Source organism: Pelobates fuscus, chromosome 6 (genome assembly GCF_036172605.1).
Source record: "Pelobates fuscus isolate aPelFus1 chromosome 6, aPelFus1.pri, whole genome shotgun sequence".
In the NCBI taxonomy this organism is placed as follows: Eukaryota; Metazoa; Chordata; class Amphibia; order Anura; family Pelobatidae; genus Pelobates; species Pelobates fuscus.
The window spans coordinates 282,127,594-282,154,890 of NC_086322.1; the positions used below are offsets into that span (position 1 = coordinate 282,127,594).

General features: G+C 45.1%; 1 protein-coding gene across 1 annotated transcript; it reads left to right on the plus strand.

The window, feature by feature from the left end:
* Positions 1-16,957: 16,957 nt before the first annotated feature.
* On the plus strand, positions 16,958-24,605 carry TMUB2 (transmembrane and ubiquitin like domain containing 2). Its single transcript, XM_063459287.1, has 3 exons — positions 16,958-17,136; positions 20,896-21,548; positions 22,319-24,605. The coding sequence occupies exons 2-3, from the start codon at positions 20,899-20,901 to the stop codon at positions 22,680-22,682; spliced, it is 1,014 nt and encodes a 337-aa protein (XP_063315357.1). The 5' UTR covers positions 16,958-17,136; positions 20,896-20,898; the 3' UTR covers positions 22,683-24,605.
* Positions 24,606-27,297: the final 2,692 nt, after the last annotated feature.

The window sequence follows — 27,297 nt, forward strand, 5'->3', positions numbered from 1 at the left end:
AATAGTTCTATTCATTCTCTCTACCTTACCAGAACTCTGGGGTCTATATGCAGTATGAAGCCTCCACTTTATACCAAGCATATGAGTCAGTTGCTGTAGGCACTGATGAACAAAAGCTGGACCATTGTCCGATCCTATAGAGCAGGGTAGTCCATATCGGGGTATTATTTCTCGTAGCAGGAATCTCACAACTTCTCCTGCTTTCTCTGTACGAGTAGGACATGCTTCTACCCAGCCTGAATAGGTGCACACAATTACCAGCAGGTAACGATGTCCACCTGACTTAGGCATCACTGTAAAGTCAATTTGTAAATCGGACATGGGGAGTCCCCCCATAAACTGGACTCCTGGTGGCTTTACTGGTCCTTGTCTTGCATTATTTTTAGCACACGTTACACATCTTCGTACAATGGCCTGAGTCAAGTTGGACAATCTTGGTATGTAGAAATATTTTCTGAGAGATTCTTCTGTACTGTCTCTCCCAGAATGTGTCCCGTTGTGATAATTTTGGACAATTTCTACCGCTAGTGATGCTGGAATGACTATTCTTCCATCTTCTAACTGATACCATTTGTTCTCCAAATACTTTCCAGGTTCAGTCTTTAACCACTCCTCTTCTTGAGCTGTATAAACTGGAGTCCATTGAGACAGTGGAGTTGGTATAAGAGCAGCTATATGCCCCACATATTCCTGTCTTCCCGATTCAGCGGCACGCTTAGCTGTACTGTCTGCCATCCGATTTTCCTTGGTTACATCACCATCTCCTCTCAGATGCGCTCGACAATGTATAATACCGACTTCTTTCGGCTCCCACACTGCTTCCAATAGTTGTAGGATTTCAGCTGCATATTTGATTTCTTTGCCTTCTGAATTCAATAGTCCTCTTTCTTTATACAAAGCTCCGTGGGCATGAGTGGTTAAAAACGCATACTTGGAGTCCGTGTAGATGTTCACTCTTAAACCTTCAGCCAATTGTAACGCTCGTGTCAGTGCTATCAATTCTGCCTTTTGTGCTGATGTTCCTTTCGCCAGTGGCCGAGCTTCTATCACCTTGTCTATTGTTGTTACTGCATATCCTGCATAGCGGATCCCTTCTTTCACATAACTACTGCCGTCGGTATAATATTGAACATCGGGGTTCTGGATGGGAAAATCACGAAGATCTGGTCTACTTGAAAATACTTCATCCATTACTTCCAAACAATCATGTTGACTTTCAGTAGGTTGTGGCAAAAGGGTAGCTGGATTTAAGGTGTTTACAGTCTCTAAATGCACTCTTGGGTTTTCACACAACATTGCTTGATACTTGGTCATACGGCTGTTACTAAACCAATGATTTCCTTTGTAATCCAACAACGTCTGTACTGCATGTGGGACTCGTACATAAAGTTCTTGACCCAGAGTGAGTTTATCGGCTTCAGCTACTAGCAGGGCGGCTGCAGCTACGGCTCTTAGACAAGGTGGAAGTCCGCTGGCCACTGCATCCAGTTGCTTAGACATGTAGGCAACAGGTCTTTGCCATGATCCCAAGTACTGTGTCAATACTCCCACAGCCATTTCTTCTTTGCTCATGTACATACAGGTAGAATGGTCGTGTGTGATCAGGTAGACCTAATGCTGGGGCACTCATCAAAGCCTTCTTCACATCTTCAAATGCCGTTTGCTGTTCTTGAGTCCATAAGAAGGGGTCGTGCTCTGTACCTTTGATAGCTGCATACAGAGGTTTTGCCAGTATCGCGTAGCTGGGAATCCATATCCTACAGAAGCCTGCTGCCCCCAAGAATTCTCGCACTTGTCTTCTATTCTTGGGTATCGGTATTTGGCACACAGCTTCTTTTCTCTCTGGCCCCATAATTCTTTGACCTTCAGAGATATGGAATCCCAGATATTTGACAGTTGGCAAACACAACTGAGCCTTCTTTCTAGACACCTTGTATCCTGCCTTCCAGAGAATGTGTAGTAGATCGTGCGTTGCTTGCTGACATATTTCTTTTGTAACTGCTGCTATCAACAAGTCATCTACATACTGTAACAATACACACTCTCCTGGGATGGACTCGAAATCCAGTAGATCTTGACTTAGAGCTGAACCAAATAGGGTAGGTGAATTTTTAAACCCTTGGGGCAGTCTTGTCCAGGTCATTTGGCGTTTTGAGCCCGTTACAGCGTTCTCCCATTGGAAAGCGAAAATACATTGACTTTCTGCGGCAATTCGGAGGCAAAAGAAGGCATCTTTGCGGTCTAAGACTGTAAAGTAAGTAGCCCCGCCCGGAATTAAAGCAAGCAGGTTATATGGATTGGGTACAACTGGATGTATACTAACAACCACATCATTGACTGCTCTCAAGTCCTGCACAGGTCGATACTCATCTGTACCGGGCTTTTGAACAGGCAGCAATGGGGTGTTCCAGGGGGAAGTACAGAATTTTAGGATACCATACCGTATGAACTTATCCAGATAAGATTGGATGTTCTTCTTAGCCTTCTGCGGGATGTGATATTGTCTTAGGCTCACTGGATAAACCCCAAGTTTTAGTTCAATTTTAATAGGTGGAATATTGCGGGCCAGTCCTGGTGGGTTATTCTCTGCCCAAACTCCTGGTATGTTGAATAAGGACTCATCACTCCTAGGGTTTTGGCTAGTCAACGCTGTATAAAGTCGCCACTCTTCTTCCTTTGGTACGGATAATGTCATAATACCTGAAGGTCCATTAAACTTTAAGGATGTTGTTCCATTTGGTAGGAACGTAATCTGTGCTTGTAATTTAGATAGCATATCACGTCCCAGCAATTGGACTGGACATTCAGGCATATAAAGGAATTGATGTTTTACTATGTGGCCTCCCAATGTACAGAGTCGACTTTTAAGAACCGGTTTTTCAGCACTTCTTCCAGTTGCTCCTATCACAGTAATAGTCCTTCCAGATGGAGGAGCAACTAGATTAGTCACCACTGAATGTTCAGCACCAGTGTCGATCATGAACGCACTCCTTTTTCCCCCTATTGATACATCGACCATAGGCTCCGCTCGACCAAGGGGGATGGAGCCCGGTCGGTATCAATAGTCCTCCAATCCTACGAAGTCCCTACCTTCTCTATCGCGGGACCTTTGCGCTGCTGGGAAATACCTATCTTCCCTAACACTTCCTCTGTTCCCATTGCTCCCTCTATTACCATTACTCCCTCCGGGGCCTCCTCTACCTCTCGCTCTGCCTCTAAAGTTTCCATAACCTGTCCTAGGTCTGTCTCTCTCAGACTGTTCTCTTCGCGGACACTCATTTCTCCAATGCCCTTCTTCCCTACAGTATGCGCACTGATTTCTACTTAAAGGTTCCTCATTCCACTTACTATCGCCTCTATCTGGGCCCCGTCTATCTACGCCTGCGATCGCTACCGCTAGCATATCTGCCTTTCTACGCATCTTGCGCTCTTCCTCTTTCTTACTTTCTGTTTCCCTATTCATATATACTTTATTCGCTACCTCCATTAGTTGGGTGATAGACATTCCTGCAAACCCTTCTAACTTCTGTAGCTTGCGCTTAATATCTCCGTAAGCTTGGCTGACAAAGGCGGAGTTCACCATTCGGGAATTATCTGCGTCTTCCGGATTAAAGGGGGTATACAAGCGGTATGCCTCCAATAATCGGTCATAAAAGACACTGGGCGCTTCATCACTTTTCTGAATCACCTCAACTGTCTTCGACATATTAATGGCTTTCTTTCCTCCGGCTTTCATGCCAGCAATTATAGCGTCTCTATAGGCTCTGAGTTGAACCATATCAGCACCATTTACATTCCAATCGGGATCGGTGTTAGGATAATGTGTTGCGGCCCATGCTGCTGGATTGGCTTGATTTAAAGCACGGGCTCTATCCTCTAGCGCTTTAATGGCCGCTTGATTAATTCTTGTCCTTTCCTCATTGTTAAACAAAGTCATTAATAACTGCTGGCAATCAGCCCATGTCGGGTTATGTGTCTGAACTATCGAGGTGAACAGATCAGTCATGGCTTGTGGTTTCTCAGTATACGAGGAATTGTGGGTCTTCCAATTTAAGAGATCGGTTGTAGTGAACGGGACATATACAAAGACTGGGTCAGCATGTGCCATTTGACCTGCGGCATCGATATAGGCTGACCCGGGATTCAGACGAAGAGGCATCTGATAATGTTTTAATTGTTGGGTACCGGTCAGTTGTCGGGTTTGTATGGGGCTACGTGGAGGGGCGTCAGTTATGGGTTCCAGTCGGGGAGAAATAGGGTATGAGGATGTGGGAGCTTGGTTTTGGGAAAAGGTAGTAAATAAAACACTTCGAGCCGAGCTAGAAGAAGCTTGACCGGAAGTCTGAAGTGGCGCCAAATCAGGATATTCAGATCTAATGGGGGTTGGCTCTGATTCCGGAAGGGGAGATTTAGTACGAGGGGGGGTGGATTCTGTACTGGAGGAGGAAGCGGAAATGGATGAGGGCAATGAGGGAAGGGTTGCAGGACTTCCTGCATTTGTGTCACTTCCTCTTAAAGGAAAGTAAGGGGGCGGCAAAGGGATCTCGGACTCAGGGGGCGTGTCCAAAATGGGCCTAACACCAGTCCTAGTGGACAAACAAGTCCTAGCCACCATGAGGCGACATTGCTCCTCGTGGCACGTCTGGATCCATTTTGGCGAGTCGTTTACGGCCTGTCTCCAACAATCAATATAAGGAAACTGCCCGTAAAGTTCAGGCCTACCTGATACAGCCACGTGTAAGCGCTGTACCAGAGTTGGATCCAAACTGCCACGTGGCGGCCATGCCGCAACCAAAGTAGGCCACTCCCTAGTACACAAAGTGACCAAACGTACAGGAGACATTTTAACCCCAAAATCACAGGTTTTGAATCCCTTTTTAAAATTCTTCACCATACAACCTAAGGGATCCGGAATCGTTGACTGCGACGCGCCCATACTTATCAATGGAACGTCGTTGACAACGAATACTATGCACGCGTACTATTCAACAGTCACACCCGTTTCCTCTGGCAACAGCACCACGTGGTACGGTTACTAAGTGAAACGTTCACAATAACACAATAAACACTCAGGGAATTCCCGTACACACACAGCTGTTACACCAGTCACTATATAATCAATATTATGCCCTTTGGCGAAACTATACAGTCACCCACGCTATAATTCTCTATATATGAATTACCCGTCTATAACACACCCCAGTAACATCGTCTTTTACAAATAGCGGTTACAGTACGGTTAGCATAGGTCAAAGCACAATTTAAGGTCACAATACAATTATTAGTGGTTATGGTGTTAAACATGCAATGGACGACAATGATTAGTACTTATATACAGTGTCAGTAAATATACAGGGTTATGGTACCGTGCACTATGATACAGCAACACACTATTAACACTCTCGCTAGACGGCTGAGCTCGCGCTATCTAACAAGATATACACTTTACTAAACAATCTTTAACACATTTACAATTCCCAACTAAACTATTGGCCACAGGGCCGTCTTTAACATTAAATTGACCCTGGGCAAGCATTTGCTTGGGCCCCCTGGAGCCTGCCTCCCCCTACACTTGCACCCGCAGGGCATGTAATCATGCCCTCCACCCCAACAGTGGTAGAACGAATGTAGAGAGGGCTCTGGTGCAAGAAAGTTTTTGGGCCTCCGCTCTAGGGCAAGAGTGGAGAAAATAATTCCCACAATGCAATGCCAGCTGGGGATCTACAATTTGGACATTCTAGCAGGGCTGTCTTTGAGAGCAGTGTTTGTGCATTTGAATGTGAGCATGTTTTTGTATAGAGTATGTGTGTGCATGTAGGGTGTAGTATTGGTGTTTGATTGAAGAGGTGTATTTTTATATACTTTTGAGTTTGAATTCAGGGGTGGTTTTGCATGTAATGTTTGTGTTTGCATGTTGTGTTTGATCGCTGGGATGTAAGCACATGCATTCTATACATTCACAGACATACATACACATTAGCACGCAGATACACACAAACACACTGATACCTGAACACACCTAGACACATGCACATACTGACACAAACACACTGGCGTTTACACACACACTAGCGCATACACTAGGATACACACAGATACGGTCACATACATACACACACACTCAGATACACACTTTGATACACACAGATATAAAAACACTGGCACACCCACATACAGAGACACACACATTCAGATACACACAGACAGGTACACATACACAGAGGTACACATGCAGGGGTGTATTTGTGTGCAGTGTTAGCGTAGGAATGCTGGTATGTATGCATTGCCACACACACTTACACAAACACTGAGATACATGCAGACACAGGAACACAGATACACATGAAGTGGTGTATTTGAGTGCAATGTTAGCGTTGGAATGTAGTAGTGTTTTTGTGTGCAGTATGATGGGATGTATGCATTGCCGTATGCATAGATACACACACTGACACACATACACACACACACACACACACACAAGTACACATATACATACACAGGTTTACATACACCCAGATACAAATACAGACACACAGGTACACATGCACTGACACAAACACAGCCAGATACACACACACTGTCAGATACACACAGTGACACAAACACAGCCTGATACACACACTGACAAAAACACAGCCAGATATACACAAACAGCCAGATACACACACTGACACGCACACAACCAGATACACACATACAGTCAGATACATACACTGACACACAAAGCCAGATAGACACACAGCCAGATACACACACTGACAAAAACATAGCCAGGTACACACTCATAGTCAGATACATACACAGCCAGATACAGACACTGACCCAGACCCAGGTACTATCATTTTACATAGTTTAGCCACCCTCCTTTCTCCTTACCTTTACAGAAGGGTAGCTAGTTGGAGCTGGATGGCTGAGGTTGATGGTAGTCTGAGGAACCTGCTATCTCAGTCCCTCTCCTCCTCCTTTTCTTCCTACATTTGTGCCTCCTCCACCCCAGCGGCACTCTGTTACTTTTGAGGACGTGGTCTGACATCACTTCCTCCCAGCAAGCAGGAAGACAGGGCCAGGTATGGAGCACACTTAAAGGGCCAGGGGCCCCTGGTTACATCACATGTTGCAGCCCACCGGAAAATTTCTCAGGATCCCAGTGGGCTCTCAGGTCCTGGTTGCAGGCAGGAGGCCCCCCAGGAAGCTGCTTTGGGCCCCCCAGGAGTAATTGGGCCCGGGGCAGCTGCCCCTTTTGCCCCTTGTTAAAGACGGCCCTGATTGGCCAGTACCTTGAATGGACTACCAAAAACAATCTACATACGTTTTGGTTAGCCACACTGCCCAAGCACCACATATAGCGAGCTAGAGGACCGAATTTACACAGACGCCTCTTAGTCGATAACTATCAAAAATCTAGTGGGTTCCAAATTTACACGCCTTCCCACTTAGCCAAGATAGGTTGAGAGCTAGCGAACCGAATTTACACAGACGCCGCTTAGTCTCCCGGTCCCTCCGACCTAGCGAACAAAATATACACCCTAGAACGCTAGTCTAGACAAGACACCGGTGTCCGGCTAGGGCTATTTACACCAGAGCCCCGCCTGACTAACAAAATCAAACGGTCTGACTAAAGAGCGTTCGATCGAGCGGTGCGCCTTCGCTCCTTCCCTCCGACAGAGGGGGCAGATTCCATACACAGATTTAAACCCCTTTTGGGCCTACCGCACAATCGGTATACCCCTAGTGGGTCTGCCGTCTAAAACAGCAGTTGTCTTACCTCCTCGTTCCTGAACCTGAGTTCACACTCATCGACGGGGACACCCCAGCACTTCTTACGTAGAGGCCGATGATCTCCTGGACAACAGACCAGTGGCGCCGAGACGAAGGGAGGTCCACGCAGAAGTTCAGGGGTGCAGCCGTAGAGAACGTGGGCAAAGATAGACCGTCTCACGCCTCTGCCTCTCAGCTACCGTTGAACGATGAGCTTCCCGGCCAATGCACCAAATGATACCGGAGAAACTGACGGAAGCCAAGCACAGAGAGATGGACACAGGTTTCTTCAGGAAGGAAGAGATTCTTTATTGGATCACCGATCGGGACTCAGAGGGACTAACGTCACCAAAATACAACAAGTTCTGAGCCCCGGACAATAGTGCAGGCTCCTTATATAGGCACATAACTCCTCCCATATTAAGCTCCACCCGCACATTCTCTTGACCAATCAACACAAATAAGAATTAACTTCCTGCTTGACCGCATGGCTTGTCCAGCACAATGGAGGAGGGGAATACTACATCCTGTATTCTTGCACATGCTCCGTACACTACTGATCGTATCTTGCCTCGTGCAACCAACTGATCGATACGTCAGCATATGCACGTACACATGCCACGTGGTAATCTCGGCCTACTAAATTTATTTTTACCGAGATTCCACCACATTACCGCATCCCGAGATGGGAAAGAAGTCCAGACACCAGGGGGTCGCAAAACTGGCGGGGGCTCGCGATATCGGAGCACTTCTCCTCCGACCCGCTAAGGCCGCAGTAACTCCCGCGACGAACCAAGATGGCGACTATGCCTCGGCGTCCTCAGCAGAACAGCTCCTCGATGAGCTGGACGACTTCCCCGGCACAGGGGGATTACACAGCGTGTCCTCAGATGAGGAGAACGACCTGCCCTCCACCAAGGGGGACATAAAAGCCCTTGTAACGGACCGTTTCAGCATAAAAGGGGAAAAATCCGTTTAGGCGATAATCCCCTTTTCTAGAGACAGGCACAGCTACTGCAGAACACCAAACTCCCGATCTGGATACGAAATAACACTCCGAACTGGAACAGCTGAACAAGAAAAGCATACAATCCGCTTACACTCTTGGCAGTCAGCTTACAATCCAATTCCCCCCAAGAACGAGACGACACTTCATTTTGAGGGTTAAGCAGGAACTGAGGACTGGGACACCCAGTCTGGCTTTTATTACAAACAAGTACATACAGGACACTCCCAGGGGGAGGATGAAATTAACCAATCACAGGGATGTACCTCCCACACATTTCCTCCCCTTAGATTAAAGGACCACTCTAGGCACCCGGACCACTTCAGCTTAATGAGGTGGTCTGGGTGCCAGGTCCTTCTAGGGTTAACCCATTTTTTCATAAACATAGCAGTTTCAGAGAAACTGCTATGTTTATGAATGGGTTAAGCCTTCCCCCTATGTCCTCTAGTGGCTGTCTCATTGACAGCCACTAGAGGCGCTTGCGTGCTTCTCACTGTGATTTTCACAGTGAGAGCACGCCAGCGTCCATAGGAAAGCATTATGAATGCTTTCCTATGTGACCGGCTGAATGCGCGCGCAGCTCTTGCCGCGCGTGCGCATTCAGCCGACGGGGAGGAGAAGAGGAGGATCGGAGGAGGAGAGCAGGAGGAGATCTCTCCGCCCAGCGCTGGAAAAAGGTAAGATTTAATCCCTTTCCCCTTTCCAGAGCCGGGCGGGAGGGGGTCCCTGAGGGTGGGGGCACCCTCAGGGCACTCTAGTACCAGGAAAACGAGTATGCTTTCCTGGCACTAGAGTGGTCCTTTAACAGTTAAACCAATTATTACATACAATAAAAATACAGTTTTTACACACACACTGTAACTTTAAAACCATACATTCAATTTCAATAAAAGTTGCATATTCAGACTCAGCATACATCAAACATAAACCCTTCCAAAAATCAGCCAAATCCCCCCAGTGGATCAAAAGTTAGCTGGAAGTCCTTTATGACCGACCGCAAGCACAATTTCCTGCCCAAAACAGTTCCATAGATTTGGGCTGTGCGGTCGGTCAATTTCATGCCGAAAAAACGAACGGGACTTAGTCTCTGGAGCTGCAAGTTCCGTATGGGAGAAGGTAAGGGTCAGCGGTGTTCGGCAAAATGTGTAGCCGATTTCAATTCCACAGAATCTTTAGCATATACCGCTGACCGCGTTCGACTGAACAAAGATGGCCGCCGCCACGTGCAATTAACCGGCAGTAACCTCACAGCCTGGGAGGTAAATTGCCTGCACACTTTAGCTTCTGGGTGGTCCGCCTGTGTGGTACTTGGTTCAGTAAGCCCTATTTACTGAACCAAGTGGGGGAAAGCCAGGAACAAGTTATTTTACAGGTCTGGGGACATAGTCTTAAAGGAGCATTGTTCACCACAGTTATAAGATGTCCCCAGACGGTTCTTAAAGGGCCATACACACCAATAAAAGTCCATACGTTTTCAGGGGCCATAGTCTTAAAGGGTATTGTTACCCAAAGTCTCAATATGTCCCCAGACAGTTCTTAAAGGGCCAGCAGCAGTACAATAAAATACCATTCACTGTACTTAAAGGGCCAGCAGTCGCACAATAAAATACAATATGCCCCAAATTTTTCCAGGGGCCATAGTCGCAGGGCAGGAGGCTAGCAACCAGGCTTCTCCAGTTCACAGTGGCGAAGTTGGTTTCGCCACAGCCCTCCTATGCAATATACGCTCCCTCTTCGCAGCAGATATAGCGGTCCTGAGGGAAGAGATCCACACCGTGGAGGGGCGAGTGCGGAAGACAGAGGCAGACTCGCAGGGCCTAACCGCACGCTGTACACAATTAGAGGCTCAAAACACGGAGCTACAGCGCACCCAAACCCTGCTCACCACCCGCCTGGACACAATGGAGGACAGACATAAAAGCCGCAATGTGAAGATCAGAGAGGTCCCAGAAACAGTGACCCAGGAAGGCCTGCATGGATATCTTGGGCAACTCCTCACCTCCCTGCTTACATCACAGCAGTTAAAGACGGCCCTTACAGACGGGTCTTACAGAATACCAAGAGCCGCGAGAGCCCCAGCAGACACCCCGAGAGACATCATCCTCCAATTTCAAACGAGGACGGGTCAAGCAACCTTTATGGCGGCGGTGAGAGGAAAGACATCCCACCTCTTCGAGACAGCTAGCCTGTCGTTCTTTCAAGACCTATCCAGGCCTACGTTGCTGTGGAGAAGCCTCCTCAAACCCCTGACGACCGCTCTCCGCCAAGCCTCGGTCCCATACCGTTGGGCATTCCCCAGAAGCCTGCTTATTACACATAAAGGCGCATCCACACGGGTCACTGACCCATCGGAAATAGACTCAGTACTGACAGCGCTGGGCCTACCACCGAGACAGGAACAAGCTACTACCGACCAGAGGCCAAGAGTCCAGCACACCTGGGATGTGGCGAACGTCAGACCGTTCCATCCGGCCACCACCAGTGCCTCGCCCTCCACCACCTACAAGGCGCAACGAGCAAACCGGCATCTGGCGGACACTTGAGAAGACAGGTACCCGAACAGCACCGAACCACCAGGCAGGACTACCGCAAAAATGACTTAAGGCATTTAGTTAATATTTCACCCCCCATCTCACATGGACACGGACACTAGACCCCTAATACCATGCTCACACCGCTCAGGAGAAACACCCTCAGCAAAAGATAGGCACAAAACAACCTGACACTCCATGGCCCCAGCAAATACCGGTATGCAAAGGATCAAGGCCGGTCCTACACCATCCGCGGCAAATCCATGGATAGACTTTCTGTCAAACTACCGGACCAGGTCTGTCACCGGGCCCTTGGCCTCGATCACCAAGGAGCCACCCTACTTCAGTTTTGCATTGACTCGTTCAGTATTATTTTGGCTTGCCCTATTAACCAACTTGCATACGCTCATCCTGTTTTATTTACTTTTAATACCCCACCAGTTACTTAGCCGGACCTAATCGGTAGACCGCTACATCACCTGCCATGGACGCTACGAGTTAAGATATATACACTGAGGGCCCATCCCCTTCATGCTCACACACGACTCTATCACTTAATTTACAGCAGCCTTAATGTTTGTATGCCAGTCAAGCTGCTCCAGCATGCCAACAGATGCTCTTGCCTGTATAATGCAACAAATAGCAGGTCCTGTTATATGACCGTTCTGTTTTGCCCCTTAGTTGACAAGCTAGGGTATCCCAAACATAGAAGCTGTCTAATTACTAGCTTAAGAGGGGCACACTAACAAAATCCAATACCATTGCAAAATATGCAGTAACCTCACAAATGACGCCCAGCGTCCACCAAGCTACAGTAGGGAAAATTATAGTTGAGCATGACATGAGATCTCTTCATACATAGCGTTACTACCAGCTCACTCATGTCTAAAGTGTCTAAAATGCACTAACTGTTACCCCCTTTCTGACACAACTTGATTCTGCTAGTTTATCACCCATGTCTACGTAACCCATATAGATTACATCTTATGAGCATCTGAATCTGTCTAAGTTGTTGAAAAGTCTGCTTCTACATGTCTTTGCTTACAAGCGGTGAGAAGGCATAAGCTCACCATATAGGCTATTGCTGGTACACTGTGCCCTTACTTATTGTTACCTCAGTTGGCTAACGCAGTGGGCATAGATAGATTAATCTACTTTAATTTTGCTTATGGGTCCTGTTTATATACTCATTTTTTTTTTTTATCTATGTTTCTCCTCATTTAATACGTTAGCAGACCAACGATTTACATATATATTTTAATTGTGTATGACTAGTACTTAAATGTTACTGACCAAATTGTGCAGAACTCGTGCCAATTGTGAATCTTGCTGGATATTTAGACATCTGCCTGAACACCCAATGGAGCCTTGTTTCATGTGAATGCAGTAACACATCCTGTCTGTTTTTAAATTGTATGCTTTAGCCATTTTGCTTCAATCATATACTTAAGCACGAAATAATGTAATGTTTTAGCTTCACCATATATGTCATGCATTTCAAATTAAGCAAGGTAGCATTGCAATCTCACTATTGTTGCACTGACCTTTTCGCTGCCGGGACTATGTCCCAATATCAGACCCTGATAGTCAGCATGGGCATTGGATGAAGGCAGGATGCCTCATGGTGGAAGGGGGTACGAATGACCCGGTTCCCTCTTTACTGATACCCCCACATGTTTTCTAAGCCACGTAAGCTACCACATAGCAGCTTTGTTTCGGCAGCCTACTGCTGTGTAATATTGCAGAAGAAAGCCTGTTTGCCTTTACTCCTTTTATCCCTGTGCCCTTTTGAGCTGCCTAGCCCGTTATTCCTAACATGTAATATTCAAATACCAATCTTGTCTAGTATCTTTCAGTTATACTGCCTTGCTGGTACCTCAAACTTCGACATATTAGCCTGAATTAATTCTGCCATGCGCGTCACAAAGTTGTCCCATTTACAGTTAATTGATTGATATACTCTACTAACGTTGCTTGTATTAATAACCTAAAATTTGTGCATTTCCTCTGGATGCTGTTCAACAGTAGATGAATAAGAGTTGGAAAATTGTTTGTGAATGCTGTTGTGGCATTTTTGATATGCGAATGTTAATTTATGCACAGCAAAAATAAAGAATTAAAAAAAAATAAAAAAATTCACTTTGAATTCTCTTTTTAGTGAATAACCCTGACATACTAAACACTGATTTGACTTTGTTTGTCTGTATTATAACTACTAGTTTGCCTATAAATAGGCAAAATGAGGAGTAAAAACTGTATAATCGCTATCGCAATTCCTCCTTAGAAGCATTTACCATATTTCATCATTTCCCTTTAATTATAGTAAAAGTGTGAGAAATAATAATTCAAACCCATCAACATTATACATGCACCGGACAAGAGGAAAAAAAAATGTATCTTTTTTTTTTTCTGGGTGTTTCACTTTGGGACCCTATCTCTTTTTTCTGTGCAGTGAATTAGTCAATTGTTTAAAATAGGTTTCTTCCTAACTGATAAAACAAATTCTAATGATGATTGGATGGTGGGACTTAACTTGTCTTGAGTAATCCACCCAAAATTAAATGTAAAACTTTGTCTTAGTACATTTTGTGATTGTTTACTAACACCAACAGGAAATTTGACCTAAAGAGACACTGTAGAAATGTACACTTTTATAAATTAACTTTGTTACACCCCATGACTGTCCATCAGACAATTTGTCTTGTTACTTCCTGGTTTGTTTTTCTCAGTGGAGCTAGACTCAAGGCAGACTATTACCCAAAGCACCTGTATTCAGTGGTGTATCCTGGTTTTGTGCTGCCCTAGGCCCTCCCCCCCGCCACCCTCACCCAACCCTTCCCCCCGCCCCGCCTTCTTAATACACACAAATTTACTGACAGATACGCATACACTAGCTAACAAAAACACACACTCACTAACAGACACACACACACTCACAGGCAAACACACTCACACTTACAGACACACACACTCACACTAACAGGCAAACATACACACAGTCAGAGACACACACTAACAGACACACACACACACACACACACACATTAACAGACACACACACCAACAGACACACACACACTGACACACTCACTCACTAGCAGGCACACACACTCACTAGCAGACACACACACTCACTAAAAGACACACACTCACACTAACAGGCAAACACACACACAGTCAGAGACACACACACACACACACACTAACAGACACACACACACACTAACAGACACACACTCACTCACTAGCAGACACACACACACACTCACTAACAGACACACACACACTCACACAGTCAGAGACACACACACAGTCACTAACAGACACACACACTCACACGAACAGGCAAACACACACGCAGTCAGAGACACACACACACACACACACACACTAACACATTTTTTTTTTATTTAACCTCCCCCCCAGCCTCCTTACCTTTGGGAATGCTGGGGGGGGTCTCTTTCTCCCTGGTGGTCCAGTGGCTGCTGGGCGGGCGGCACTGGCTGCTGGGCTGGTTGCTGGCGGGCGGCTGGCGAGGGAGAGCTCCCCCTGAGCTGTCTGCTCAGCTCCCTCGCGTGCCGCAAAGTGAAGCTGGGAGCCGGAATATGATGTCATATTCCGGCTCCCAGCCTCACTCTGCAGCACGCGAGGGAGCTGAGCAGACAGCTCAGAGGAAGTGCTCCCTCACCAGCCGCCCGCTCGACCGGCATGTCTGTTAGCCACGAGGCTAACAAGGCATTTTCCCTGGGCATTTGGGGGCGGCGTTTTTTGCCGCCCCCTGGAAAATGCCGCCCAAGGCAAATGCCTTGTTAGCCTCGCGGCTAATAGTATTTTTATGTTTTATATTTTTATGTTTGCCTCTCTGTACTGGGAGATAATTAGCTTACTGGTCTTTAACACAATTATTTTCCAGGTCCAGAGATTCCTGGGAGGGGTTGTGGTGAAGAAAATGGAGACCCCTTGCTGGGGTTTGTGTATAAAAATGCTGTTTTTGGATGCATTAAACCAGTTGTACTCCCAGAACTATGTGTCGTCTAGTTACTGGAAGGATTCGGCGGGGAAAGTCCTTGTAAGGACTAGAGCTCCCAGGATTGTGTGTCGTCCAGTCCCTAGGAGGGAATAAAGCTAGTCCCCTATCCTGCTCCAAGACGGAGAGGCTCCAGGAGGACCCCAGCCAAACCACGGCGACTGGGGCAGAAGCGCTGAGGTTTTTCCCGTTTCAGCTAGGAAGCTGTCCTTGGCGGAGGTACCCAGCCGGGGTACAGGGAGCTCCACTACAGTGAGGACGTCCAGCGTCAGTTAGGCAACCAAAAGTTGCCTATCCACCAGGAAGTGATTCTACTGGCTGTCTGACTGACAGCCACTAGAGACAGTCTTAACCTGCAAGGCATTTATTGCAGTTTCTCCGAAACTGCAATAATGAGAGGCGACAGGGACACTCAATAAGGTTGAAGTGGTCTGCGTGTCCCTTTAACTGGGCCCTGCTTGTTGCCTGCAGGCATTGCCTACTTTACAATTCTACTATAAGAATGTGGCCACTGAGCTAAGCAGGGCCATGCTTATTGTCTAAGAGTATCCATTGAGCACTGCCAACCAATGAGAGTGGTCCTGGATCAGTCAGTGCTGTAGAATGGTTTGACACATTACACAAAGAGGCTGTCAGGGTACTCCTAATACCATAACCACAACATCAAGTGGTAGTTAAAGCCACGGGGAGTTGAATAATTAACTTATGGTGTCTGGTGGTCCTGAGCATGGTCGTACCTTACACGATTAAACAATTTCTAATAGTTTAACCCCAAAGTGCTCACAAGTGTCCATCTTCCGGGTCCCTCTTCTCCAATGTGGTAGCCCATGGGTCCTCCAACTCCGGCCCCCCAGATGTTGCTGAACTACAACTCCCATGATTCTCTGGCTATCTATGTAATTCAAAGAATCATGGGAGTTGTAGTTCTGCAACATCGGGGCGGGGGGTGGAGTTTGAGGACCCATGTGGTAGCCTTTCTGTGTGGCGCTGGTGAGAGTTCTTAGATACTCACAGCCAGTCACTGGCTTTCCATGAGCGAAATGCTACGGTAAAACGATGCACAGGGTCTCCAGACACCATAACAACTTTATTGAGATGGAGTTATGTTGCTCAGAGTTTACCTTTTTATTGGTAGGTTTATCTCCATAACTAATACCCCCTCTATATAATTAACATGTCACCTGTGGGACATGGGGGGGGGGGCACTGACTTATAACATCAGCACATTCTCCCCCTGCAGCACATCCCCCCCTCCCCAGCACACTCTCCCCCTGCAGCACACCCTCTCCCTGCAGCACATTCCCCCCCAGCACACTCTCTCCCTGCTGCACATTCCCCCCCCTGCAGCACACTCTCCCCCTGCAGCACTCTCCCCCCTGCAGCACACTCTCCCCCCCTGCAGCACACTCTCCCCCTGCAGCACACTCTCCCCTTTCAGTAGGAAGGACAGTGAGGGAACTCAACCATTGTAGAACTACAACTCCCATGATGCCTCAGTGGCTATTAGAGCACTGTATGGATGTCAGTGGTGTTGCCATGGCAGGTTAGCTGGCTCCTCCAGCCAATCACACTCCATGCTCACCCAGTGACTATAAATAAGATAATGAACTTCCCTCCCTCCACCCACCTCTCCCCTCCTCCTCCGCCTCGTTTCCGGTTTGGCTCGCCCCTACTTCCGGCGCCGCTCTCTGACGTCACGCTGTAAAACCTTCTCCAGTCGTGTCTGGCGTGACGCAACGCCTTCCTGTGTCGGGCTGGGCCCCCTGGTCTGACAGGACCCCCCGCCCTCTATCCCCCCCCCGAGGTGGCCGGCGGTAAGTGACATCGTTGCCTTCCTTACCTGTGACGTCACCCGCGCCCCCCGCTCTTCCTGCTGTGACGTGGAGGGTGTGACGTCACAGAGGCAGGGTGAACCCCTCTTCTCCAGTGAAGCTGCATTGGCATTGCATGGGCTGTGATATGGGGGGAGGAGGTCAGCACAGTGCTGAATGTGGGGGTACAGGGCACCCCAATGCCTGGACACTAGTGACGTCATACTGGATGACGTCATGCAGCATTGTGTCCCCCTCCCCCTTGACATGCTGCCTGTATACAGCTGCCATGCAATGCTGGCCAATGGGACAGGGGGTGTGTGACGTCATGGACCTCCAAGTGACCTCACATGCCTTGGCCAGCCTAGTTATGGTTACCTGTTTATATGTCTTGTGAATATTGTAATGTTTTGTTTCTTAGTGTCCTATATTATGGTTTTATAAGGCACCAACATATTCCGCAGCGCTGTACAATATATAATTAGGAGAGGATGCACTGTGTGTCTCCAGTAGATTGATTGCTTGTTTGTATCTATGGTGGTGTGTTTGAGGAGTCCCAAGGGGGTGCATGCTAATGAGTCCTGGCTATACTAACTATGTCTGTAATCTGAAAATACATAAAGGTCAGCTGTGTCTTGTGGGACTAGGCAGATAATACAATCTCAGAGTTTTGAATAAGTCACAATAAACCATAAGACTGATGCTTGGAAGTTAGATTTCCCTTAAATTGACAGCACCAGGGCAAGCCAGTAAGTCTGCCTGAGGTTGGTGAAGGTTACACTGTCGGACAGAAGTATTGTCTTTCTCCTGATATGTTGGAAGAGGAGGTGGAGAGACAGAATTGCGTTCTTTCTTTCTCATTGGCTACGACATTCCCTAACCAGAGAGGGCTAAATCAAATGTTGGTGTCTACTGCTCCGTAAACTTAAAGGACCACTATAGGCACCCAGACCACTTTAGCTTAATGAAGTGGTCTGGGTGCCAGGTCCATCTAGGATTAACCCTTTCTGCTGTAAACATAGCAGTTTCAGAGAAACTGCTATGTTTACTTTAGGGTTAATCCAGCCTCTAGTGGCTGTCTCATTGACAGCCGCTCGAGGCACTAACGCGCTTCTCACTGTGATTTTTCACAGTGAGTAGACGCCAGTGTCCATAGGAAAGCATTGAGAATGCTTTCCTATCAGACTGTCTGAATGTGCGCGCAGCTCTTGCCGCGCATGCGCATTCAGCCGATGACGTCGGAAGGAGGAGGAGAGTCCCCAGCGCTGAGGGAGCCCGGCGCTGGAAAAAGGTAGGAATTTAACCCCTTCCTCCCCCTAGAACCCGGCAGGAGTGGGTGAGGGGGACCCAAGGACCCTATAGAGCCAGGAAAACGAGTATGTTTGTTTGTTTTCCTGGCACTATAGTGGTCCTTTAAAGGGATCTGTCATGTCCCAGGATTTTTTGTATTATTTTCACTTATCACCTATTATAAAAATACATTATAGGGTCAGGAATACAAACTTACTAGGTGGATGTCACCATTGTGCAGCACTGACCCAAGAAGCACCTCTAGTGGCCGTTTGAATGACTGCTACTTGAGGTGTCCCTAGGCAGCAGTGGCATTGTTTACAGCAAAAATCCTGCAGGCTATACCCACCAGAACAACTACATTAAGCTAAGCTGTAGTTGTTCTGGTGACTACAGTGTCCCTCTAAGCAAATATGTATTTGCTTACTTCCACACTGCTGTATTTCACTCCTTGCATACTGGAACTGGACGATTCAATCTTGGCACACTGTCACTTAACATTATAAAATTTGCCCTTTGTCTGCCATTGAGGTTGGTGGTTGAGGATAAATCGAAGCAATGTTTCTATGCTCATTTGCATTGTTTGCCCTGAATGTTTTTGGTCTGAACTGGCTTATAATGTCAATTGCCCAACTGTTAATATAAATGTAAAGTAACTCTCCCACCCCATGACAACTTATCTCTGTGAAGTTATGTGGAATGTAATGCATGGCTGCCGCTTCAGTTAAAGTTTGAAGTTGATCCCCTGTCTGCACTGCCTCCCTCAGTCCTCCTCTGGACATTGTTTAATTCAGGAATGTTTGCTGTTGTAGTGACAGGCTGACGGTCTCAGGTTGTCACCGGCTGCAAAGGCAAACTTTCCTGGACTTAATGGTGTTGGAGGATGCAAAGAGGTTAACTTTGAGGTTAATAAAAACTTTTTAAAAACAGCTTAACTCTCAAAAGGAATACCGTGCCAAATGACTCCAGCCCACCTAACTTCATTGAGATGAAGTTATGGGAGCAAGTCAGTCCCAACCGAGTGTTTAAAATAAAAATACAGCATTACACAAAAGAATATAAAGTTACAGTTGTGTAATTTTCAGAGAAGTTATGGATCCCCTTTAATGGAACATTCAAAGTGTGCTGTAGTTGTTATGGTGCCCTGACACCCTCCCCAATCTAAGTCCTATTAAAAGAAGTCCTACTAGGTGCTCCGGTTAGCTTTCCTGAGCTAAGCCTTACAATAAGCTAAGCTTTGTGCTGCTGGGCTTAGGTCAGTGATGAGAGCTTCCAACTGTAATGGAGACATGGAGCAGCCAACTCCAGGTAAGAACCGTTGTCAAACCATTGGCAAAGAATTTTATGTTTGTTCTCTCCTGGAGAGAGCAAGAGATTTTACAGTTGTAAAGTTAGCTATTATCTAAGCTAAATGTGCATTTGCCAAAAAGACAAAGTCCAGTACTGTATAGATTAAAGGTAATGCTTTAAAAAAAAAAAATAAAAAAAAAATTGACACAAAGTTTGTCTGTTTAAATCTGCTCTGTCACTTTTTGGCATCTTTGCATGTTTTGGTGTGCGGTGGCCTGGGGATGCAATGTTTGCGTGATGTAGTCCCCTGTGGGCGCTGCGCTTTAAATTTTTTATTTTATTTATTTTAATGCTCCTGGTGCTTTGTTTGCCAGGGGCCCACCTCAGTGCTGTACTCTTGCGCATGTATGAGAGTACAATACTGATATCTATGGAAGATCCAGTGAGACTGCGGGCGCCTCCATAGACATTGTCTTCTTGTCTCGCTATCAGCAAGAAAATGCCTTATTCTCTCAACAGTCACTAACGATGACAAAACTTGACAGCTGTGAAGGAAAATACTTAAGACCAATTAGACCCTATTTTGTTTTATGATGTTCTTTGGCTGCGTTGGAATTTCAGTGAAAATCCAACACCGTTAAGTATTTCATAAGCATATTATCTTTATGAAATTTTATTTATTTATTTTTTGGGCAGGTGGGTTAACAGATCCGCGTTAAAATAAATTTGTTCATTCTTTGGTCACTAACGCATCGGTCATCTGTGTGTTTAGCCTAAATTTACCTTTAAAGTTGGATAAAATGTACAATATGGCAGTAGCATAAATTCTGCATTACTGAAGCGGCTTAATATAGGATAGTAAGTGGTCTCCTGGGAGAGACCCAATTTATGTCAAGTTGGTCCTTTCATTTCAATTTATTTTGGCTTGTTGTCAAAACTGTATTCCATTAAAGGGGAGTCTAGTGTGTGTGTGATGAATTGGAGAGTACCATTCTTAATATAGAACTAACTAATCCGGTAGATATGTCCGTTATTGTATAGAGGGGTACAGTCCTGGACATAGCACTTTATAAATATGGGCCAGGGCAGAGGTTTTGACTTTATTGCTAGTCTTTTGGTGTATGCTTGGTTGTTTACAATACAATGTTCACCTTTTTGTCCCCCCTTTTTTTTTTGCCACAGGAAATGGGGATGGAGTTGCCCCCTCCCACCATGATAGAGGGCCTCGGTGATGAGGTGACTGTAGCAGTTGGGATTTTCATCTTATTCTTGGCACTTATCCTAGCATGGTTGTCCACCTACGTGGCAGAAGGGAATGATCCACTTCTGGGTAGCCTAATGCCTAGTGGGCGCAGGGAGCCTGTCCTAGGACTAAGTAACTCAACTCCTCCCACGCCTGAACCTCAACGTTCTCCAGAGCCTCAAGTGGAAAAACCAGAAGAAGGAGAGCAAGGTTCAGGGGACGAACAGGGTGCAGGCAATGATAGTGCCAACCTGGACGAGATGCTGGATATCCAGGCAGTGCCAAACCGTGACCGTTCTGTGCCTCAACAAACTCATGAGAACAGAGTTGGGCAAGATGAGGGGCTAGAACATGGCAGAGACCAAGAGAGTGGACAGGATCTTGGCAAAGAGGAGGATGAAAGCTGTATGCAAGAACTTGGCGTGGAAGAGCAGACAGTGCAAGAAATTGCCAGGGGACAGGAACTTACAAAAGAGCGCATAGAAGAGCCCCAACCGGAAGAAGGACTTATCTCAGTTAGACTCAAGTTCTTGAATGACTCTGAAGAGGTGGCCCTGGTGAGACCCGATGACACAATTGGAACTCTGAAAAGGTAAACTTGGATGATGTGCTGGGGTTGGATGGAAGAGGAGATAACTTAAGAATACATCCATTGTGATTAGCAGTTCTGTCAATTCATAAATTCTTTTATGAAATACTTGTATTAACTGTATTAGAATCTCAGTGATGGCTAGGGGTGGGGGAGGAGGGGGTAAGCATAGTCTATGGAGGCCCCTGCATAGACCTCTGTGTTGTACTCTGCTCATGCACAAGAGTACAAGACTGACATGGAGGACCCACTGGACTTAATGGAGGTGGCCACGAGGGACCGCTTTGGGTCAGTAAAACGGTTTCCTGTGCACCCACCGGTCACTGCAAAGTGGAGCAATCACTATTGGGGTTTTTTTAGACCCCCAGACAGGGACAGAGCCACTCTGAACACACTTAAGCAACTGTAAAATGTATATAATTAACGATAACTAGATTTGCAAGTAATGCATTTTTGTAATCTATATATGTGACAATTCTTTTCTCTGTGTATATTGTGTTTGGGAAGGGGGGCTTTTGAATATGAATGTTGGTGCTTCAGGTCAGCCTCCAAATAAACTGAAACATATGAGACTTAATAAAACTCTGATGTATCCATGTTACTTAGGAAGATGTCGTAGATCTTTAATATAAAATAATGAACTTATTGGAAGGTTGACTTGGGAAGCTCTAGAAACGTCTGAAGTAGAGCAGTTTCTTTTCTATAATTTCCTGTTTTACTTTTTCTTTACCCTTTGTCTCCTAATGCATTTTCCCTTTATTTTACCATTACAGTAAATATTTTCCCGGTCAGGAGTCACTGATGAAGCTTATCTACCAGGGACAACTTCTCCACGACTCCTCTCAAACCCTTCGCTCCCTCCATATTACAGACAACTGTGTTATTCACTGCCACCGTTCTCAGGCTACCGTCCAGTCCAACCCAGCTGGCCCTGAGTCAGGGGGGTCCTCTCCAGAACATGCTGGCCTTGCACCCCCCATCGGGAACCTGATGATCCCAGTCTTTGTGGTTATGTTGGCTCTGATCTGGTATTTCCGGATCAACTACCGTCAGTTTTTCACTGCGCCTGCCACAGTCTCATTGGTTGGTGTGACAGTGTTCTTCAGCTTCTTGGTTTTTGGCATGTATGGGCGATAAAATGAAGAGTTGTTCAATTCAGGTGGAGAGTCACGCAGGACCTTTAGGACTGGTGCAATTTCAGTACTATATGGGGGGGAACTTAAGAAACATTAATTCTGTATTCTGTATCAGATCACCAATGCTCTATGGGATTAACTACGCTTAGTCCTGCAAGTTCATTTTAGTTTATGGAATAAGCTTCTCAAACTACGTCTATATGTTGGATGACATCACATGTGTGAATGATACAAATGTATCTTCACCCTGTTAATTGTAGGACACAATGCTGGCATTGCGGTCATGAGCAAGCACTAGTACTTCGTTCACAGTGGCACCACTAGAAGTTAACAGGGGTCACATTTCCCATCGGAGATTCTATGTTTGGTGGCACAGAGTGACACTAGGTGTGGAAATGGCCATTTTCCTCTGTTTCATGCAGTGATTTCATAGGATGAGGCACGCCATTCTATTTCAGGATAATACATTTTATGAGGTTTCCTGTAATACCGGGATAGTAATTTATAAATACAATGTTAATTCCTACACCTAGTCATTTTGTTTTCCGGTCATTGGTAACATTGAAGGTCCTCGTTGTACCATGTGAGCTTCACGCACAATATTTTGCCATTTGGTTTTAAAAATGTGTATATGATTGGGGTTGTGTGTGTGTTTTTTTTTTTTTTTTTTTTTTTTTAAATCTTCATCTATTAGGTCTTGACTGAATTCAAAATATTACCTCTTTTAACAAGGACAATATGGCTATATGAGAACATCATATCAGGCCAATATGTATTTTATGGTTCACTGACTCCTGACAATTTAGTATTGATTTGCACATGGTGGTATATGCATAGATACCCATCAAAAATAATACATTTCCTTTACTCCCTAAAGCTGGAGGCCCACCTGAGAAGTATGCAAGCTTCTCCACCACGTGTCCTTTGCTTACCTTATTTTTGCTGTAGACTGAATCTTAAAGGATTGGTTGAGTCATATATTAACTCTACAACGGTTTGATCCCAAAAATTGGAAATGACATCACAAAGTCTGCTACTTTCAAACAGGCCAGCAAAGGACTATACTTTAACAAAAATCTCTCCTACAGTCTATTTTTTTTAGGACCTGATAGGGGTGGAATGAACTGTAGACAAAGGAATTGCAACGGTTTGAACTATGAAGTCATCTACTTTCTACTGTGCTCAAAGAATGGGCTGTACTATTTACAAATCAACATTGCAGCGGGATACAGGCTCATCTTATTACCCAACTATCGGCTGTGATAGGGAAGAAAGGGATTGCATTGGTGTCATAAATTCCCTATACCTATATAGTTAATATATGAATGATTAAATCCTTTTGCTTGATGAACTAAACTTAGGGATGATGAAGCTCACTTTATTCATGAACCATTTGCACCACTTTAAATCCTGTTTATGTTGAAGTAATTTGCTTTATGCTATAGATAATTTGAATGGGGAAAATAACAGAATGATAACATGGAAGTATATTGTTGATTTGGCACAACAATAAGTGTTAGAGGGGGTACACATGTGATTGAACCCCTGCATTCCATTTGGGGTACACTCTGAGCTCAAGCATGGGGACCCACACCATCCTATAATTATGCCTTGCAGACCAAGAACGTCCCAACTGGAGGTACATAGCGATATCTTGGTGATGGTGCTCCTTAAAATGAATCTATAATTTGAAACTTGTTTGTGTTTCTAATGTTACATAAGAATGATCTCTGCATTGTGCGATAAGAGATGGACATAAAATAGATTTTATTGAATATGGGATGGGGGGAAATTTAAAGTAACTGCAAGGTCCCTAGCAACAGGACATAAAGAGGGTTTTTTCTTTTAGCATAGCAGATATGGTTTGCTGAAAGTGTGGGGTAAATTGATATATTTGAGTGCAAATTAAAAACATTATAAAGTTTTTCTCATTTGTAATTTTTTTCATTTTTAAAAAAAAAAAAAAGTGTTTGCTACAGAAGTAAAGGATCACTATAGGGTCAGGAACACAAACATGTATTTCTGACCCTATAGTGTTAACACCACCATCTAGCCCTCTTGGCCCCTCATGCCCCCATAAATATAGTCAAAGATCTTACTGTATTCAAGCCTGAAGTTGTAACTCTGCATGCTGTTAGACTCAGAAAAACAGCAGTCTGCTGACCTCATTAGAAGTGGTAGTCTGATCCAATCACAGTGCTCCCCCATAGGATTGTTTGAGACTGACAAAGAGGCAGATCAGGGGCAGAGCCAGCACAATTCAAACACAGCCCTGGCCAATCAGCATCTCCTCATAGAGATGAATTGAATCAATGAATCTCTATGAGGAAAGTTCAGTGTCTGCATGCAGAGGGAGGAGATACTGAATGTTTGGATGCATTTTAGGTAGCCACGACCCAGGAAGGATTTCTGACCGCTATCTGAGGAGTGGCCAGGGAAGTTATCACTAGGCTGTAATGTAAACACTGCATTTTCTCTGAAAAGACAGTGTTTACAGCAAAAAGCCTAAACGTAATGATTCTACGCACCAGAACAAATTCAATAAGCTGTACTTGTTCTGGTGACTATAGTGTCCCTTTTTAAGTAGTAGAAATGCTATTCCAATGCCAAATGTTGCGATCAAACCACATTTTACCATAGCCACAGGCAGCTAGAAAATGTGAAGAACTGGGAGAGGAGAATGAGGGAAATAAGGTATGAAAAGGGCAATATAGGATGGAAGAAGACCCAAACACTAAGGTAGAGTTGATAGTAAGATGCAATTTAAGGCACGGTTTGGAGATCTCAACTTTTGGAAGTGAAATGCATTTCAGTCTAAGCAAAGGGCCGTGTTTTGCTATATGTGTGTGTGTGTTCCATAATGGCACACAAATCCTCAATCTCAGTACTCCGGTGTTAATGCCATGTTTAAAGTTTGTGATTTTACCTGTTTTCTTGTATGATGATTTTGGGACACTGATATTTGCCCAAAATCTCGGTCATGAAATTTTTTTTTTTTTTATTCAAGTAACAATAGGCATATTTACCAGACTTGCTATCAGGCTGGGAATTAAAAGCAAGTGATTGTAGTCCTAGTATAGAAACCAGGGTATGTATTGTCTTGAACTTGGGTTAAGATAAAACAATGCTAAAGACTGGTCAGAATTCACACACAGACTTTGTGTCCAATGGCTCGCTGGTTTGCAAATAGTTAGACATACAAACTGAACAATCAACATTTTATCCCCATGTCGGTCAGTACAATATGTCCCACTGGACTTTTTTATATCTAAAGGCTGAAGCTGGAGTGATCAATTTGGAATTCTATTATTGTCGGTATGCAGGGGAGTTTATAAGGCGCAGTATGCGTTGGCAGTGTGAGTACCACTGCAGTGCGTGGTAGTCCGTGCCAGGAGTCTCCTTTTTGTTGTCCCATGGTAAGCAGTCTAAAAGTTTTGAATGGTTTGACACTTCCTGGGTAACTCGTCCCTTCTGTATTTTTCCCATTCCACTTTAGCATCAAAAATGTTGCTCTGATTAGGACTGAATTAATTGGCTGAGAGTGTCAGTAAATGATGTCCTTCCTGTTAGATAACATTCCTTACTGCACTGCTCACCAGGAGATAATGGGCCATTGTGAAATGTCTTTAACACAAAGTCAGGAACATTTAAAAAAAAAAATGATTAGATGTAATTATAGGTTGTACATAATGTAAAGGTAAACCCTTTAAAATTATCAACATGAAGCAATGGAAGGTCCGTTAACCCCTTAAGGACAGACAACGGATATATTCCGTCATGATTCCCTTTTATTCCAGAAGTTGTCATTAAGGGGTTAAGGAGAGCATAATAAATAACCATTTAGTAAACACATGGGACAATGTCATGATTGACCAACTCTCCAATGTGTGTGAAGCAGCCTTTAATAGCTCTATTACTATACCTTGCAGCAGTCTGTATTTGTCTCTAATTTGTCTAAGGGGAACCCCCAGAGAAGAGCCACCCCAATACCGTAACTGAAACTGTGAGGATGTTGGGTGTATTAACAGCAATACACCTACAAAGTAGTGTGGGTTAGATGTTGACACAAAGCTGTATATATTCAGCACATTTAAAGGTCAATTACATCATCATTATTATTTTTTGAATATTTGTGGATCTACCGATTCTAGCAACGTCCATCAGAATGACCAATGCTGGGATTCCTACAATTCGTTTCTCCATTATAAATTCCATACAGTTTGGGTGGACTTCCGCACTGAGCAATGGAGGCAGCCATTTTTTATTTATTTTTTTGGTCTAATTGCTCTGAAGTCATTTAGTGAACAGACTGTGTACTGCAATATCTAGAACTGGTTTTCCGCTCGACGACTCACTCCAAGTTATGCATGGGGAAAAAAATTAATATAGGCGGCCCAGAATTAAGAGTTCTCACTGCCTGACTGACAGCTCTGTAGGGCTAACCAGAATTAAAAGAAAGCTGGGCAACATTAACTTACAATAGATTTTATTTTAATGTGGAGGACCCCAAAATTGCAATGTTTCGGCTAAGCAGCTTTATTCATGCACGGTTAAGGGTTCATAGCGAAAACGTTGCCCTACATGTGGTGCCTTTCTCACAATAAAACAAATTCCAT